Source organism: Vicia villosa, linkage group LG1 (assembly GCF_029867415.1).
Source record: "Vicia villosa cultivar HV-30 ecotype Madison, WI linkage group LG1, Vvil1.0, whole genome shotgun sequence".
Lineage (NCBI taxonomy): Eukaryota > Viridiplantae > Streptophyta > Magnoliopsida > Fabales > Fabaceae > Vicia > Vicia villosa.
The window spans coordinates 90739073-90755217 of record NC_081180.1 but is presented as its reverse complement, the minus strand read 5'-3'; the positions used below and the strand labels follow the sequence as shown (position 1 = coordinate 90755217).

Genomic DNA, 16145 nt, shown 5'->3' with positions numbered 1-16145 from the left:
TAGAATGTTCAATAGCTACAACAATGTAATCAAATTAAGGAGTAAGTGATCTCAATACCTTCTCAATAATCACTTGTTATGAGAGCGTTTCTCCACAAGCTTTAATCTCACCAGAGCTTCACTTTATTCACTGACGAGTCACCTCCATAGCATCGCACAAGTGTGTCCCATGCAGTCTTCACCGTCATCGAATCAGAGATATTCTCAAACACATTCGCATTTACACACTGATGGATGTAGAACAACACTTTCTGATCCTTTTTCTTCGTTTCTTGTTGCACATTTCTTTGCGCTTCCATTGCATTCGCATCAACCTTGGTGTAACCGTCATTGACGAGATTAAGCACATCTTAAGCACCAAACAACACACGTATTTGAATTGTCCACTAATTATAGTTCTTTCCATCAAACACCAGAAGTTTCGTATTCGAACTACTGTTTCCATCGTTCATCTTCGATATTATGCAAGAAATCACTCAGATCTCACCAAACACTCATGTTTCCCGATCCCTTGAAATCAAGAAATGCGTTTCTGATACAATTATGATCTTCAATTCACCGTGAATTGAACGAATTTGAAATTAAAACAATCACACACCTCACGTACACTCGTGTTTCCCTTCCAATGGATTTGAACCAGAATTCTAGATACCAATTGGTGGTGCACATATAACAAGATGAACAAAGATGAACAAGATGAATATGGAAGAAGAAAGAGAAAATTATAACTAACTTTTACTCAATTGAAAAGCTGTTATAAGAATGATTCTACACTCTAAATTAGAAAACAAAATTGCAATATATACTAGACTCATATTGAGTCAAACTAATTAAAGCTCAACTCAAGGCTCAAAACAAACTAATTATTTAATGCACTCTGAATATGCAAATTACACTTCATTAGAATTTTCCAAAGAATTTCTTTGTTGATTAACTGATAAGTTTTATTAGAGATTGTTTAATTTAAAATATCTCAAATTTCTTATTTTATTTTTAGAAATATAGGATCCAAAATTGCATCAACGGGTTTGCAAAATTTTCGAACTATACATTCGTTTTTTTTTTATAAGCAAAATTTATTATAGAGAGTAAAAGGAGGTACTCAACCCATTAGATAAAGGGAAAAGAAGAGAAAGTGCTTAAACAACTTTCAAGAAATCTAAGAGAGAATGCAACCAATTGTAAAATGTTGTGATTTTTCTTCCTTTGTTTCCAATAGCCAACCAATTCCAAAAAACAACTTTAATATTGAACCCTAAATCATCTAAAATACAATTACCTTTCTCAAAAATAATATTGTTGCGTAATTTTCATATAGACCAAGTCACTGCGAGCCATAACATACTCTTTTCCTGCCATCACATTTGTAAATTGTAAAAAATATTAACATCTAACACCCTCTTCTTGAAAAGCTAATTCCAGCCATCCAAATATGTTTTCCCACACTCTCATACTGATGATACATTTAAAAAATATACGTTCTAAATTTTTTGATATCATCGCCAACTTAAATCTTAGAATCCAATAGTAGCAAAAACACATTATAAATTTTAGAATTCAAATAACATTTTTGTTAAAATTAAAAACTTTGAGATGGGAGGAAAAAAAATCATTTGTTCATTCAAATATATTAATTTATTTTATTGAAAAATCACTCAAATAAATGTATTAAATTAATTCTTTAGAAAAAATTCTATAGTAAATTTTAAAAATAATTTATTTTCTCATGCAAAAAGTATTTACTAAGATTCCTTAAATACTACTCCTAAATGAACATTTATTAGCATTTTCATACTCTCTCCAACAATCCAATCCACTCACTAATCCTTATCTAACGCGCGTTATAACACACGCGCACCTACCTCGTGATTGTACAACAAAGACTAAACACCCTACTCTCGGAGAGCGCGTAATCAGAAACTGCGCTAATCGTATACAAAAGCATGAAATGAATCAGAGTCGTTGGCTATAGCCTATAGCTACATGGAAAAAGGATATTTAGCTCACGCGAGGAATGGAGCGTGAGAGAAGATATAAAAACGATAGCTGTCAAATAAATAACACTGGGAAACGGCGATACAAATGACGGCGGCTACATCCAGTATAAACAGTGACACTCATCTAACGTCGCTTCACCGCCGTTTCCTAATTCTCATTTCTCTCTCTTCTTAAAACTCTCTCCTCTGTCTTTACCTTACACTTCACGCCAAACGCCTGCTCTCTCTCTCTCTCTCTCTGTAACAACCTTTGCAACAGCTACATTTTTTTTCCTCATTCCTCTCATACTTAATCTTGAGGTTTTGTCTTGTTCGTAACAATAACAATGGTGGAAGAAAAAGGGTTCGTGCTCTTGCTATATGGTGCTGCGGAATACAAGTTGAGGTTTTTGATGTTTCGTACTACATTGGTGTTTCTCATGATGTTGCTTCTTTCTCCATTTGCATTTTCACTCTCCGAAGAAGGTTTGTGTTTTAGTGTGTTTCTCTTTTCTTATTAAGTAACCTCTTTCGTTCCTTTTGTTTCCTTTGTAACTAAAAAATGCTACATACAGTGTTGTTTTTTTTTCCTCAGATGATTGAAACAGTGTTAACTTAACTATTATCCTTTTTGTTCACTTTCTTTCAAAGGCATTGAAACAGTGATGCATTTTTTTTTGTATTATTTTTTTTGTTTTGGTTTTAACATGCATAGATAAAGTTCAATATTAGGAAATTAAAAATTTCAATATATTTTCTATTTGATTGATTCTACTTCCTATTGGTATTTGTCGGCGGCTGAGTGTATAATTTGTTGTTTGAATTTGGTGAAACATGTTTGCATGTTTTTTTAATCGTGTGATGGAACAAGAACTGTTTTTTCCCGTGAGTAGAAATAACTATAGAAAGAGGTTTTGTGCTTTAGAATTTTAATCCATTAATGTTGAACTTTTTCTACACTTTATTTATTGTATTATTTTTTTGAATAATATTTTTTTTGCTTTTTTTATGGGTGTAACATAGCATTTCTGCGAGAAACTAGATTTATTAAAATATTGATTATGATTGTTTTTTTTTGTTTTTGTTATGATATTGATTATGATTGTTAGTTTCGAGTATTTGAACAATTTTCAAAACATGCTACTTAATATTAAGCGACGAATGTTGTGGCTCCAATGGTTGTGTTCTTTGAGGTTGGAGCAGTGCTGTGTTCCTATGTTGTTGCAATAATTACAATATTAATTACCACTACCTATAATTTTTGCAATTAACTGATTAACTAATTTTATTTATGTATATTATTCTTAATGGATAGCTATTAATCCCTCCGGTTTTCAACAATTCTTCATTATTTGCCGGTTTTTTTCCGGTTTAAGTCAGTTTACATCGATAATACCGGTTCAACCGGATGGACCTAACCAGTTTTGAAAACTCTGAAAACTAAGTTTTTTTTTTACCAAATGAGAATGTTCTTGATTATTTTGTTTTCATTTTTCTATTTTATTTCTAATCAATGTCTTTCTTCTTTTCACATGCTGCCAAACAATACAAGTACTTTTTTTTGACCAATGTATAAAGTATCTTTCTCCTATAAAATTTTCAACCTTTCCAAAAAATATTATTTTTGACTATTCTGTGCTTTTATGTTTAGTGTCTGATTCCAGTGCTGCACATGTCAGTATCATATGTGTTTTATAAAATATACTTATCCTACATGTGTGCATTAATATTCTTTATACCTTATTTTTCTCACATTTATTTTTTGTCTTATGGTGTAATGTGTATTATTGTGTTAGCATACTATAGATAATAAACTTTAGATTAAATAAATTAATAAGATTTGACTAAGGTTATGCAGTGTCTGAGTTATGTATTTTTTGTTAAATGCATTAGGACAAGCATTAATGGCAATGAAGTCTTCGTTCAACAACATTGCTGACGTTCTTCTTGACTGGGATGATGTGCATAATGACGACTTTTGTTCATGGCGTGGAGTTTTTTGTGATAATGTCACTCTTACTCTAACAGTGGTATCTCTGTGAGTCTTTTGTCCTTTGGACTATTCCCAACACTTGTCTTATTCTCTCATAAGTGTTTAATTCTAATGTTTTGTCTTGTTTGTTTAGGAACTTATCATGTTTGAATCTTGGTGGTGAAATATCACCAGCAATTGGTGATTTAAGAAACTTGCAATCCATGTATGTTACCTCTTATTTCGACGATATACATTGCATTCGCAATTCAGACCCGTATTACGGTTGTTAGTGCCGTGTCTTTGTCATTGTTTGTAGATTTTGTTTAGTGATGCATATGTTTTTGATAAGGTTGATTTCGATGTTAGCTAATGACTATGATTTTTTGGTAATGACAGAGACCTGCAAGGGAATAAGCTAACTGGTCAAATCCCAGATGAAATTGGGAACTGTGGTGAACTTGTTCATCTGTAAGACTAGTTTCTCGTGTCATAATTTATTTCTACTTATAACTGTATTGATTTAAGAGCTGGAGTTTCCTTAGTGCGACACAAGTGTTAATTAAATTACTTTTCTTTGTTAATTTGAAGGGATTTATCTGATAATCTGCTCTATGGTGATATACCTTTCTCCATATCGAAGCTGAAGCTACTTGAATTTTTGTAAGTCTTTACTCAGAATGTAGAATTCACTCTGCTGTGCTGTTTTTCTATTATTTGAATTTGAGCTAATATGAGTTAAGCGGTGATGTGTAAATTCAGGAATTTGAAGAACAATCAACTGACTGGTCCTATTCCTTCAACGTTATCACAAATTCCTAACCTCAAGACTATGTAAGTTCTCGTTTTGCCAACATATGAATACTCAGCTACATTCCTAATTGATAGCAAATTACGTTTTTCTAGTTAATTAGTGTTTTCGTTCTTTATTGACTTGCTTGTTTAATAATAAGATTTAATCATTCTTTTGTCATGTTTTCAGTGACCTTGCTAGAAATAAGTTCATTGGAGAGATACCGAGGCTACTCTACTGGAATGAAGTATTGCAATACCTGTAGGTTTATTTAGACAGTAATGTTTCTTGTTATTTCCACGGTTGTTTTGAAAACATTTTTTGTGATGTGCTTTTGCATTATGATGCAGTGGGTTGCGAGGGAACATGTTGACTGGAATCTTGTCTCCCGACATTTGTCAATTAACTGGTTTATGGTATTAGTGAGTAATCATGCCCAGCCATATCGAAACCTCTCTTCTGCTCGATGCTTTTTGTTTTCAGGCTTTTGCTTTTATCAGTTATTCTGATATGTTTTATCATGAATTTTCAGTGATGTCAGAGGCAATAATTTGACTGGTACAATACCTGAGAGCATTGGCAACTGTACGAGTTTTGAAATCTTGTATGTCAAGTATTCTCTATGTTAAATAGTATTTATCTTAAGAATATTTTTATCTTGGTTGTAAGTCTATCTTATTGAATTTCAGTGACATATCGTATAATCAGATTACTGGGGAGATTCCGTATAATATTGGGTTTCTTCAAGTGGCTACTTTGTAAGTACCATGACTAATTGTTGTAGAGAGTTTTTTTCTTGGTGAATGGTAACGACTCAATGTCTACTTTATTGTTGTGATTTATGGCTAGGTCACTTCAAGGAAATAGGTTAACCGGGAAGATACCAGAAGTAATTGGTTTGATGCAAGCTCTTGCAATATTGTATGTTTAACTGATCATTTCATCTTGTTAATATTGTTGTTGCTCATGGTTTATTTGATATTTCATTTTATTTTACTTTTGCATTTTTTGAATCTTGGCATTGTTGTAGGGATTTGAGTGAGAATCTCTTAGTGGGACCAATTCCTCCAATATTAGGAAATTTATCTTTCACTGGCAAACTGTGAGTGTTTCACTTCACTGTTATTAATACTTTATATAGTAATTGTTTCTGGTCTAAGCTCTTTAGTTTTGCAGATATCTTCATGGAAACATGCTTACTGGATCGATACCTCCCGAGCTAGGCAATATGTCAAAACTGAGCTACCTGTGAGTTTATTTTCTTTTGTAACATTGTTATCTTTGTTTTGACTATGAATTTACTAAGCTTGAATTTTCCAGGCAATTGAATGATAATCAACTGGTGGGTGAAATTCCTAACGAGTTTGGGAAGCTTGAACATCTGTTTGAATTGTAAGTTACTTTTAACTTTCAGTTACACTCTCAATAACAAGTGTAGTTTTCTAGTGCTGAATTATTATGTATATGCTGTTCAGGAATCTTGCCAATAATCGACTAAATGGATCTATTCCTCACAACATAAGCTCCTGCACGGCCTTAAATCAGTTGTAAGATTCTTATTACAGTAGTATCTAGTATGCGTTGTAGCTCTTGTTTTTAAATATCTTAGTTCTTAAATTAATAATTTATATGGTTAACTTCTGCAGTAATGTGCATGGTAATCAGTTAAGCGGTTCAATTCCATTGAGCTTTCGCAACCTTGAGAGTTTGACTTACTTGTAAGACAAGCTCAATTTATATATGTTTCATTATACTTTTAGTCAGATTTTTCTTACTTGTTTAGTAACATGAGTAAATTTGTTTGATCTCCAGAAATCTCTCTGCGAACAACTTTAGAGGGATTATACCAGTTGAGTTAGGCCATATCATAAATCTTGATACACTGTAAGTTTATGTAAACATGAGTTTAGCTTTATGTTTTTTAATGTAAGCTGAATATTGATTTAAGTTGCACTTTTATTATGTATCAGGGACCTATCTAGCAATAATTTTTCTGGTCATGTCCCAGCATCTGTTGGTTCTCTAGAGCATCTTTTGACCCTGTAAGTTGAAAGTTCTAATAAGCCGCGTCGTCTTTTTTTACTTATTTCTTGTTACTGAATTTGAGTGATATTAAATGTTATGTATACAGCAACTTGAGTCGTAACCATCTAGATGGTCCCTTATCTGCTGAATTTGGGAATCTCAGAAGCATACAGATTATGTAAGTTTTGTAGACAACTTCTTCTCTTAAGGGATTGGAGTTCAACCTTCTGTTACGTATTCTATTCCAGATGTTTAATTTGTTCTAAATGATTTATTCTTCCTCTAGTGATATGTCCTTCAACAATCTGTCGGGTAGCATTCCTCCAGAGATTGGACAGCTGCAGAACCTTGCCTCTCTGTATGTTTAGTTATATAATGTTGAGTTTTGATGTTTTTTGTTTATTTCTTGCTTGTCATTGATATGCCATTACTTTAATGGCAACGTAGGATTTTGAACAACAATGACCTGCATGGGAAGATTCCAGAACAGCTATCCAATTGTTTCAGTCTTTCATCCATGTGAGTAATCATGTTGTAATGTTTTGAGCTTCTGTGAATAAATCCCTCCTAACGTTTTTTATGTCTTTACTTTTCAGGAACTTTTCTTATAACAACTTTACCGGAGTAGTTCCATCTACTAAGAATTTCACTCGGTTCCCGGCTGACAGGTAGTGCAGAGAACTCTTGTAATTTCATGGATAAGAACTTGTATATGTTGTTGACTTTTAATGTGATATTTTGCAGCTTCCTTGGAAATCCTTTACTGTGTGGAAATTGGGTGGGATCTATATGCCGTCCTTATGTCCCGAAATCAAGAGGTATGGGAAGTGAATCCCATTTACAGTGTTCATTTTAATTGTGAATGAGTTTAAGTAAATGAATCATATTTTGTTACTTTTCTTTTCAGAGATTTTTTCTAGAGTTGCAGTTGCATGTCTCACTCTTGGTATCATCGTGTTAGTGGCTATGGTTATTATTGCTATCTATAGAACCATCCAATCGAAGCAGTTGTTAAAAGCATCTAGCATGGCCGATCAAGGTTCGATGACTGATAGAATGTTATTAGGATTGTAATTTCAAAAATAGCCTTTTTTATTTACTTTAAATATATATTTTTTGCATGTCTCTTCAGTGCCTCCCAAGCTTGTGGTTCTTCATATGGACTTGGCTATACACACTTTGGATGATATAATGAGAAGCACTGAAAATCTCAGCGAGAAATTTATCATAGGTTATGGTGCCTCCAGTACTGTATACAAGTGTGTGTTGAAAAATTCTCGACCGATTGCAGTCAAGCGATTGTACAATCAGCATCCACACAATTTAAGGGAATTTGAAACGGAACTTGTCACAATAGGCAGCATTAGGCATAGAAATCTTGTCGTCTTGCATGGCTACGCCCTTACTCCTTATGCAAATCTACTTTTTTATGAGTACATGGCGAATGGCTCTCTGTGGGATCTTCTACATGGTAATCTCGGTGTTCTTGCAAAGCTTTTATTTTTTAGGAGTTTAGATTTGTGTATATATATCTCTTTGATATTGCAATGCTTGTCTTTGGTGCTTAAATTGTGTTGTGTGACACAGGTCCGCTGAAGGTAAAACTTGATTGGGAAACACGGATGAGGATTGCTGTTGGAGCTGCTGAAGGACTTGCTTATCTTCACCATGATTGCAACCCTCGAATTGTTCACAGGGACATCAAGTCTTCAAATATTTTGCTGGATGAAAACTTTGAGGCTCACCTATCTGATTTTGGCACTGCAAAATGCATCCCAGTCACCAAAACTCATGCCTCAACTTATGTCCTTGGAACTATAGGCTATATTGATCCTGAATATGCACGAACGTCTCGGCTGAATGAGAAATCAGATGTTTATAGCTTTGGCATTGTTCTTCTAGAGCTACTCACTGGGAAGAAGGCAGTGGATAATGATTCCAATTTGCACCAATTGGTATGTGCATCAAACTGTTATGTTGAATATATTAACTGATATTATTGATTTGAGTTGTTGATTTTATGAAATCTTTATTGTTGATCTGTGTGTTGAATGTGAATTCAGATATTGTCCAAGGCTGATAACAATACTGTCATGGAGGCTGTGGATCCTGAGGTATCCGTTACCTGCGTTGATTTAGCTCATGTCAAGAAGACCTTTCAACTTGCTTTGCTATGCACGAAAAAGAACCCTTCTGAGAGGCCTACCATGCACGAAGTAACCAGGGTGCTCATTTCACTTCTTCCTGCACCTCCAAGTAAAGTCATTGCAGCTATGGGGAAGAGTTTTGACTATGCTCCTTTCGTGGTCGATAAGGGTGAGCACCCCCGAAAATTGGATGGACTACAACCTCAGCGCGATAACAATTCTTCTAATGCTCAATGGTTTGTTCGTTTCGGAGATGCTATATCCAAGAGCTCCCTCTGAAACTTGGTGTCTTCTTACTGTGATTCAAGTTACTGACAAAAAGTTGTTCAAGGGTGAAAGTAAAAACTTGTTTTTAATGTTTTGATGTTTCCTTAAATATAACCTTAGCAAATAGAAAGAATGACTTATTGTAGAAGCACTTTTTCCTAGATATTATATCCTCAAATGGTTTGTGTAAAAATATTCCTTTAACTTTTTGGATAGACACTGATATTGTGACCAGTGATATGGTTGCATGGTGTAACTAAGTAGTAGGCAACTCATGTCCTAAGTTATAAAATATTTTATATGAAAAGTTTAAGTGTTTATTTATTTTGGGAATGGCTTCTGTGACTAGTCCAGTATTTTCTGTAGTACTATCATAATTCTTTTCTTTGGAAACTGTTCCATTTACACTCATGTGATTTTGTGAAATGTCAGAATATGGAAGAAACAGTAACAATTTTGAAAGGAATGTACATCTCTCCACCAGAAGAGTATAACTGTGAGCCATCTTAAAGGAAATGTGATAAATACATAGTAACAACACAACAATTTCTAGTACAATCAACTTTCTGGTATCTCAATAAAAAATGAAATCCTTTAATGTTTAAATCTATAGCTGTCTGGGTTCTTGATCTTGTGAGTTTGCTGTCTAGACTAGTTTCAGCCTAGGGTAGTACTTTCTCTTCAACAGGCCTTCAAACATACTGCTGCTGGTTACAATGGAGAAGCATCCAAAAGCTTGTTTTCTTGTGATTTTCTGCATGTTTTATTGAAGCAAAAATAGTAAAATTGGTATTGTAATTCTGTGTAAATACCATATTTGTTAATTTGAATTGTCATATCAAGAGCAAACGGTTCATGTTCTAAGTCGGAACATTATCGTCTCATCTTAGTCTAATCTTAATTTGACCGTTCAAATTAAGTGAATCAAAACAAAAACGAGAAACTAGAAGGTTACCTTTGGTGGATCCCATTTGTTCATTTGAGTTGCTTTTCTTCTACAGCTTCTTCTCCTACTCATCATAATAAGTTCTCCAAGTGTCGGTTGCTTGCTCGACACATCGCACATAAAATCTTCATCCTCAAAACCTTTACCTTTTAGTTCCACCAAACTTGAACTTCCCTTTTCAGCATAACCAACATTCTTCTCAAGAAAACCAGACTTTGGAGGAAACAAAGGAAAAAGACATTCCAAAAAAGCCGAACCAGTTAAACTCGACACACCAGTTGCATAACTACTTAAACTACCATCCGTCTCCGATGAAGCTGGAGAGACAGGGCAAGATGGAGTACAAAGCAAGTCACAAGTATTCTTCGAAAACGAACTTTGCTGCATCGGAATAATATCCGTAGAGAATTTCAAACATTCATCTGCATCAAAACTAAATGCTTCAAACTCCAAGCTAGTTATGCCTTCGTGTTTATCAACATGGGAGAAGCTAGGTAGTGGTGTTCCTGGTTTTTCCTCCCAAACAAAAGGAACTGATGCAATCTGTTTGAGTGGAGTTTTTGGCAACTGAGAAACTGATGAAACCATTGGTTTCCAATCTTTTATAGGAATGCCTGGTTTTGTTTCCCATATGAAAGGAACTGAAGGTGGTTCTCTAATATGTTTCTTCCTTTGTTTTTCATCCATTTTTTTGATTTATTTGAATGTGTTTGAGTTTGTTCATTTTATAGTAGTTGTAGATGTGGTGTAGAAGTGGTTCAGTGCCAACTTTTTCTGAACTGTGCCATTTTGTTTTCATAAAGATTAGGCATACCTGCCCCACTTCAAGATCATGAATTCAGTATTTTTGTATCAGTGCAATCTCGTCCAAAACTTTGACCAAAAATACTAAAAATTGTGGAAAATGAACAAAAAATTATATTTAAATCATTGCTGAATTTAAAAATTATATATATTCAAGTAAATTATTATTTTTTAAATCAATATTAAACATAAAAAATATCATAATATGAGTTCATCATCATTATAAACAAGAAAACTAACAATAAAAATATCTCTTTCAAATGCCAACCATTTTTTAATACAAAATTCGATTTTTCTTCTTTCTTTCTTCTATAAACCATATTTAAAGTTACATGAGTATCTTTACCATCCTCATAAGTTTCAATATATTTAAACAGAAATGATATAATGACACTATATGCTACATATACACCGTAGCTTTATACTTTAAAGTCTATTTTTTTTTTTTTTATTATATTTACTTGCATTGGGGTTTGTGCCACAGTTGAAATAAAACTGAATACATACGGTGTAACTGATACGGTGTTATCATTGTGGTGTAAATATAGCAAATCTCATATTTAAATCTTTCCGTTGATGTAACTATTGAAATTATAATATACAATTGACCATGTGAGTCGATGTTTAAAGATATACTTTATACTTTATCATGTTTTATCAATTCTCCAGGTTATTAATAATCATTGGGAATAGTATTAACACCTCCTGTTAAAAATAGGTTCATGAGGTTTACATAGCAGCATCAGAATCGACTATAGGAAGTTTGTTAGTTCAATAAGATGAAAATAGTGTCGAAAGACCTATGTATTACCTTAGCCGAATGTTAAATGGTTCGGAAACTAGGTATAGTGACAAAGAAAAACTATGCTTATGTTTGTATTTCTCTTGTATTAAATTAAAGCAATATATAAGGCCAGTTGATGTATATGTCTCTTCTCATTTTGATATTATTAAGCACATGTTGAACAAAAACTAAAGGAAATTGTCTTCGTCTAAACCCAAAATGAATTCTTACATAGTCGAATATAATCTAGGTGTATAAACTTCAACATCAATGTTACTTTATGTTATATTTTTCTATGAGAAATGATATTCCTATAATTAATTGTTACACCTACACCATATACTCATAGTGTTTCAATCTTTTTATTATATAATTAGTTATTGTTCACTTTTTCCAATGTAAAAAATCACATGCCTTAATGTATTTTATATGGTGTAGGTATAGTGTAAACATTTTAGTGTAACAATAGCAAATCTCTTTTTCTATATGAGTCGACAATATATTACAATATGAGAAATGAATAAAAGTTCCATTGAACTAAGTTTATTATGAAAAGAATGAATAGGTGTGAGTATATAAGCAATTAGGCCAAAACTAAAGCTTGGAAAACTCTAACTTCCCCAAGTCTAAAATAATTAATCAACTATATACGAGAAAAGTTAGTTAGCTTTCTAATAGCCCTCCATACGCTTGAAGCTAGATGGAATCAACACCAAACTTAGACAGGGTAGACCAAAATGATTTGAGGTCCAAGGGCTTTGAAAACATGTCTGCAACCTGTTGAGAAGATGACACGAACCATAGGTGAAATAAACCAAACTGAAGCTTTTTTCGAAAAAGATTACAGTCCAAATCTATATGCTTTGTACCTCATGAAAAAAAGAATTTTTGATGATGTGACGAGGAGAAGTGTTATAACAATAGAGTAGAGATGGTTCAATGAAAGAAATATGTAACTCCTTGAGAATGTTGGTCACCACTGAATTTTACAAACCGCTAATGTTATGGCGCGATATGCTGCCTCAGTTGAGCTACGAGCAACCATTGGTTGTTTCTTTAATTTTCATGAAATCAAGGAATCTCCTAAGTAAATGCAGTAGCCACGGATAGATTTGCGTGTGTCGGGGCATGTAACCCATTTAGAATCTGAGAATGCTTTGAGTTGTAGAGGTGAACTGAAAGGGAAGAATAACCCTTGGGCTAGAGAGTTCTTGAGGTAGCAGAACTTTCTAATGGTAGCATTAGGATAAAGATGTGTGGGATGAATCACATGTTGATTGAGTTACTGAACAGAGAATGCAAGATCTAGGTGTGTATTGAGAAAATATATGAGTTGGCCGACAAGCCTTCTATCTGTAGTGTGAGAATCTATAAAGAAGAAAGAATGGGAGCATGTGAAGGTGGACCAACCGGTAGCAATCCTCAAAACATGCACGAGGCAATGCAGTTGTGTGTTAAAATAATAGGTGGTGAACAAGATGGTTTAATGACAAATCTGTTTTATTCTTTACAATTCACTTCATACATGTAATGTCTTCATCAAGGTCTCACTCGAAATAACAGTGATTACAAAGAACACCAAAATAAATCTACTCATAACATAAACCAATTCTTCACTCCTAAGCTAGAGGAAACATGTAGTGTGTATTATTCAAGGTCATGGACTCATGGTCACAACCAACATTGTCAACGGTTGTCAACTAGTAATTCTTATTGAAGAACTAATCCCAATTTTAAACTATCGTAACTAAATATTTAACCCTTTAACATAAACAACAACAATGGGTTTCAGTGTATCAACTATTACTAGAAAGAAATCATTTTCACGTATCGAAACGAAAAATCAAACACGTGAATTTCGAAACAGAAAATGACGGATTGGTTTGTTCAGATTGGTTAGATAGAAAAAATGAAATGAATAACAAAGAGAAATCACATATTGAAGAAAAGTTCAGTGCGATCTAAGCGAAATTGAAAGAGAAAGCGTGAAATGGAAGAACAATTTGCGAAGCATTACCTTTGGGCGAAAGAGAGGAAAATTGACAAATCAACAACGTTGAATTTGCAGATTTGACATGAATTTGGGGAAAGAACTTGAAATTAGGGTGTATGTTTGGAAACGTGGTCGATTGCCGCAGCCGCGCGTTTAAAGTGTATTTGACCGTGATTTTTAAAAGCTACTCCTTGTAGCTTCTGCTCACCGTGGATTGAAACGTGAATTTCTACCGTGAAAACTTAAATTTCCAAACACACATGAATGTTTTCAGCGAGCGGGTCAACCATCTTTGTTGCTCTGCACAGAAAAAATCATGGGATCCTTTCCACACAAAGTAAAGATCGGTGTGTGGAGAATTAAACTTTTTGAAAAAAAAAAGCATTATAAATAAGTTTTCAAAAAATTTAATTCTCCACAATATCCAAGTTAAATTCTCTTGTTGATAATATCCAAGTTATTGCCTGCAATAACAAGATCATCAACATAAATGAGTAATGCAGTGAAAGTATTACGTGATTAATGAATGAATAATTAATGATCAACAGAGATATATTTAAAACCATTAGAGAGCAACACATTTGACAATTTTCCAAACCACTATCTACTAGATTGTTTCAATCCATAAAGTGATTTGAAAAGTTTACAAACTTGATTTGGATAAGAAGGTGTGATGCCTTTGGGCAAGGACATGTACACTTCCCCATCCAAATCTCCATGAAGAAGAGCATTGTGAACATCAAGTTGATGAAGATAAAGATTTAATGATGAAGCTAAGGCAAGAAGGAGTCTTATAAGGTCAATTTTGCAATAGGAGGAAATGTGTCAAATAAATCACTACCTTCAACTTCTGTGAATCCTTTGGCGACTAACCTTGCTTTATGTCTTTCAATGGTTCCATCAACATTAAATTTGGACTTGTAGATCCATTTGCAGCCTATTTCCTTTTTACCTGGTGGTAGGGTTATGTACATCCAAGTCTTATTGTGTGTGAGGGCTTGGATTTCATTGTTTATAGCCTTAAACCAATGATGATAAAGAATGATTTGCTTAAAATTAGTAGGGTCACAAGAATTATAAATGATAGATATAGAAGTGTAAAATACAAGAGAGATATTATTGTAAAAAAAACTTGGAAATATCATAAATATTTAGTTACGATAGTTTAAAATTGGGATTAGTTCTTCAATAAGTGTTAGAATCCAAAATGTGGATATTTGTTGATAAACTTTTGTGGTATTTTGATAACTTTTCTCATTACTTTTCTATTTAATTTCGGTTCGTAATAGTGTAAATAAATAAAATCGAGTTTTGTAGTAAGTATAGTAATTTTTAAGCTTTTCTTATGTTTTTTGTAGGTTCTATGCATTTTGGCAAGTAATAGGAGGTAAGGATGCAATTTGGAGCAAGTTTGGAGGCTTAATGAAGAAGTTTGGTTTAGCAAGGGCCGCTCAGCGGCCACTAAGCGCGCTTTCCAGGGGCGAAAGGAAAATTTGTGCTCAGCAAGTCCCGCTTAGCGGCCTCAGCCCGCTTAGCGGTCTCCAGCGTGGAAGCAGATATTTTTGGTGCTCCGCTTAGCGGCAGTCTGGGCGCTAAGCGGCGGTACTTTTTCAAGTGGCTACTTTTAGGCACTTAGAGATATTTTGGAGGATCCTTATCTTGTTCTATTCATTGTTACCAACCACACACTCTAGGGCAAGAGAAGAGGAGAGAAAAACTCATAAATCTTCAAGATTTCTCAAGCATTTTTCTTCATCATCTTTGAATTTCTATGCTAGGAGGTCTTGTGTTGATATTTGTTGTTAAAGCTATGGATAGCTAAACTCCTCATGTGTCAAGATTAGAGGTAGTTAGCTTGTAGAGTATGTATTTAGCTTGATCTTTTGTATATGAACCTTGTTGGTGATTAATATATGGTGAATATCTTTGTATTTATGTTTATATGTTGTTTTGATACACTATTGAGAGATATGTTTCAAATCTTGACCAAAAGGGTATTCATCTATCAACAATCAAACTCTAGAGATAGATTTGTGAGTTGATAATCACTTGTATCAAACTTTAAAGGTTATTATGTCAACTGTCGGCATGAGAGATCATCTGGCGGTTAATATAATAACAATCACGACACTGCTTTAGAGATAAACAGTATTGAGAGGATACGTGATTGTGTTAATCATTGATATGTTCATATACATGATCATCAGAGTATATTCAAAAGCAAGCTAACAAAAACTAATCTTGACACAGTTTTACCAAACCGTTTTTAAACCCGAAGTTATTGTCTTTAATTTCTTTTCATGCTATTTATCTTTCATGACACTAAAAACATCCAGAACCTTAACTCAAAATACACTAAGCTGTAGAACGGCGATAATATCGCATCAATCCCTGAGGAGACGATACTAAAAATACTTATCCTATACTTTCTAACAAAA

General features: G+C 33.7%; 2 protein-coding genes across 2 annotated transcripts; one reads left to right on the top strand and one right to left on the bottom strand.

Moving 5' to 3' along the window:
- Positions 1 to 2114: 2114 nt before the first annotated feature.
- LOC131612052 (LRR receptor-like serine/threonine-protein kinase ERL1) lies at positions 2115 to 9471 on the top strand. The gene is made up of 27 exons (XM_058883871.1): positions 2115 to 2462; positions 3870 to 4014; positions 4103 to 4174; positions 4348 to 4419; positions 4540 to 4611; positions 4711 to 4782; positions 4931 to 5002; positions 5092 to 5163; positions 5274 to 5345; positions 5431 to 5499; positions 5591 to 5662; positions 5772 to 5843; positions 5918 to 5989; positions 6062 to 6133; positions 6217 to 6288; positions 6388 to 6459; positions 6554 to 6625; positions 6712 to 6783; positions 6873 to 6944; positions 7053 to 7124; positions 7214 to 7285; positions 7363 to 7434; positions 7511 to 7584; positions 7674 to 7805; positions 7899 to 8237; positions 8354 to 8721; positions 8830 to 9471. Exons 1-27 carry the CDS (start codon positions 2324 to 2326, stop codon positions 9190 to 9192), a joined length of 2997 nt encoding a protein of 998 aa, XP_058739854.1. The 5' UTR covers positions 2115 to 2323; the 3' UTR covers positions 9193 to 9471.
- A 77-nt stretch (positions 9472 to 9548) lies between these two features.
- On the bottom strand, positions 9549 to 10907 carry LOC131612041 (uncharacterized). Its single transcript, XM_058883863.1, has 2 exons — positions 10136 to 10907; positions 9549 to 9934 (listed from the first exon to the last, which is right to left on the bottom strand). The coding sequence occupies exons 1-2, from the start codon at positions 10811 to 10813 to the stop codon at positions 9827 to 9829; spliced, it is 786 nt and encodes a 261-aa protein (XP_058739846.1). The 5' UTR covers positions 10814 to 10907; the 3' UTR covers positions 9549 to 9826.
- Positions 10908 to 16145: the final 5238 nt, after the last annotated feature.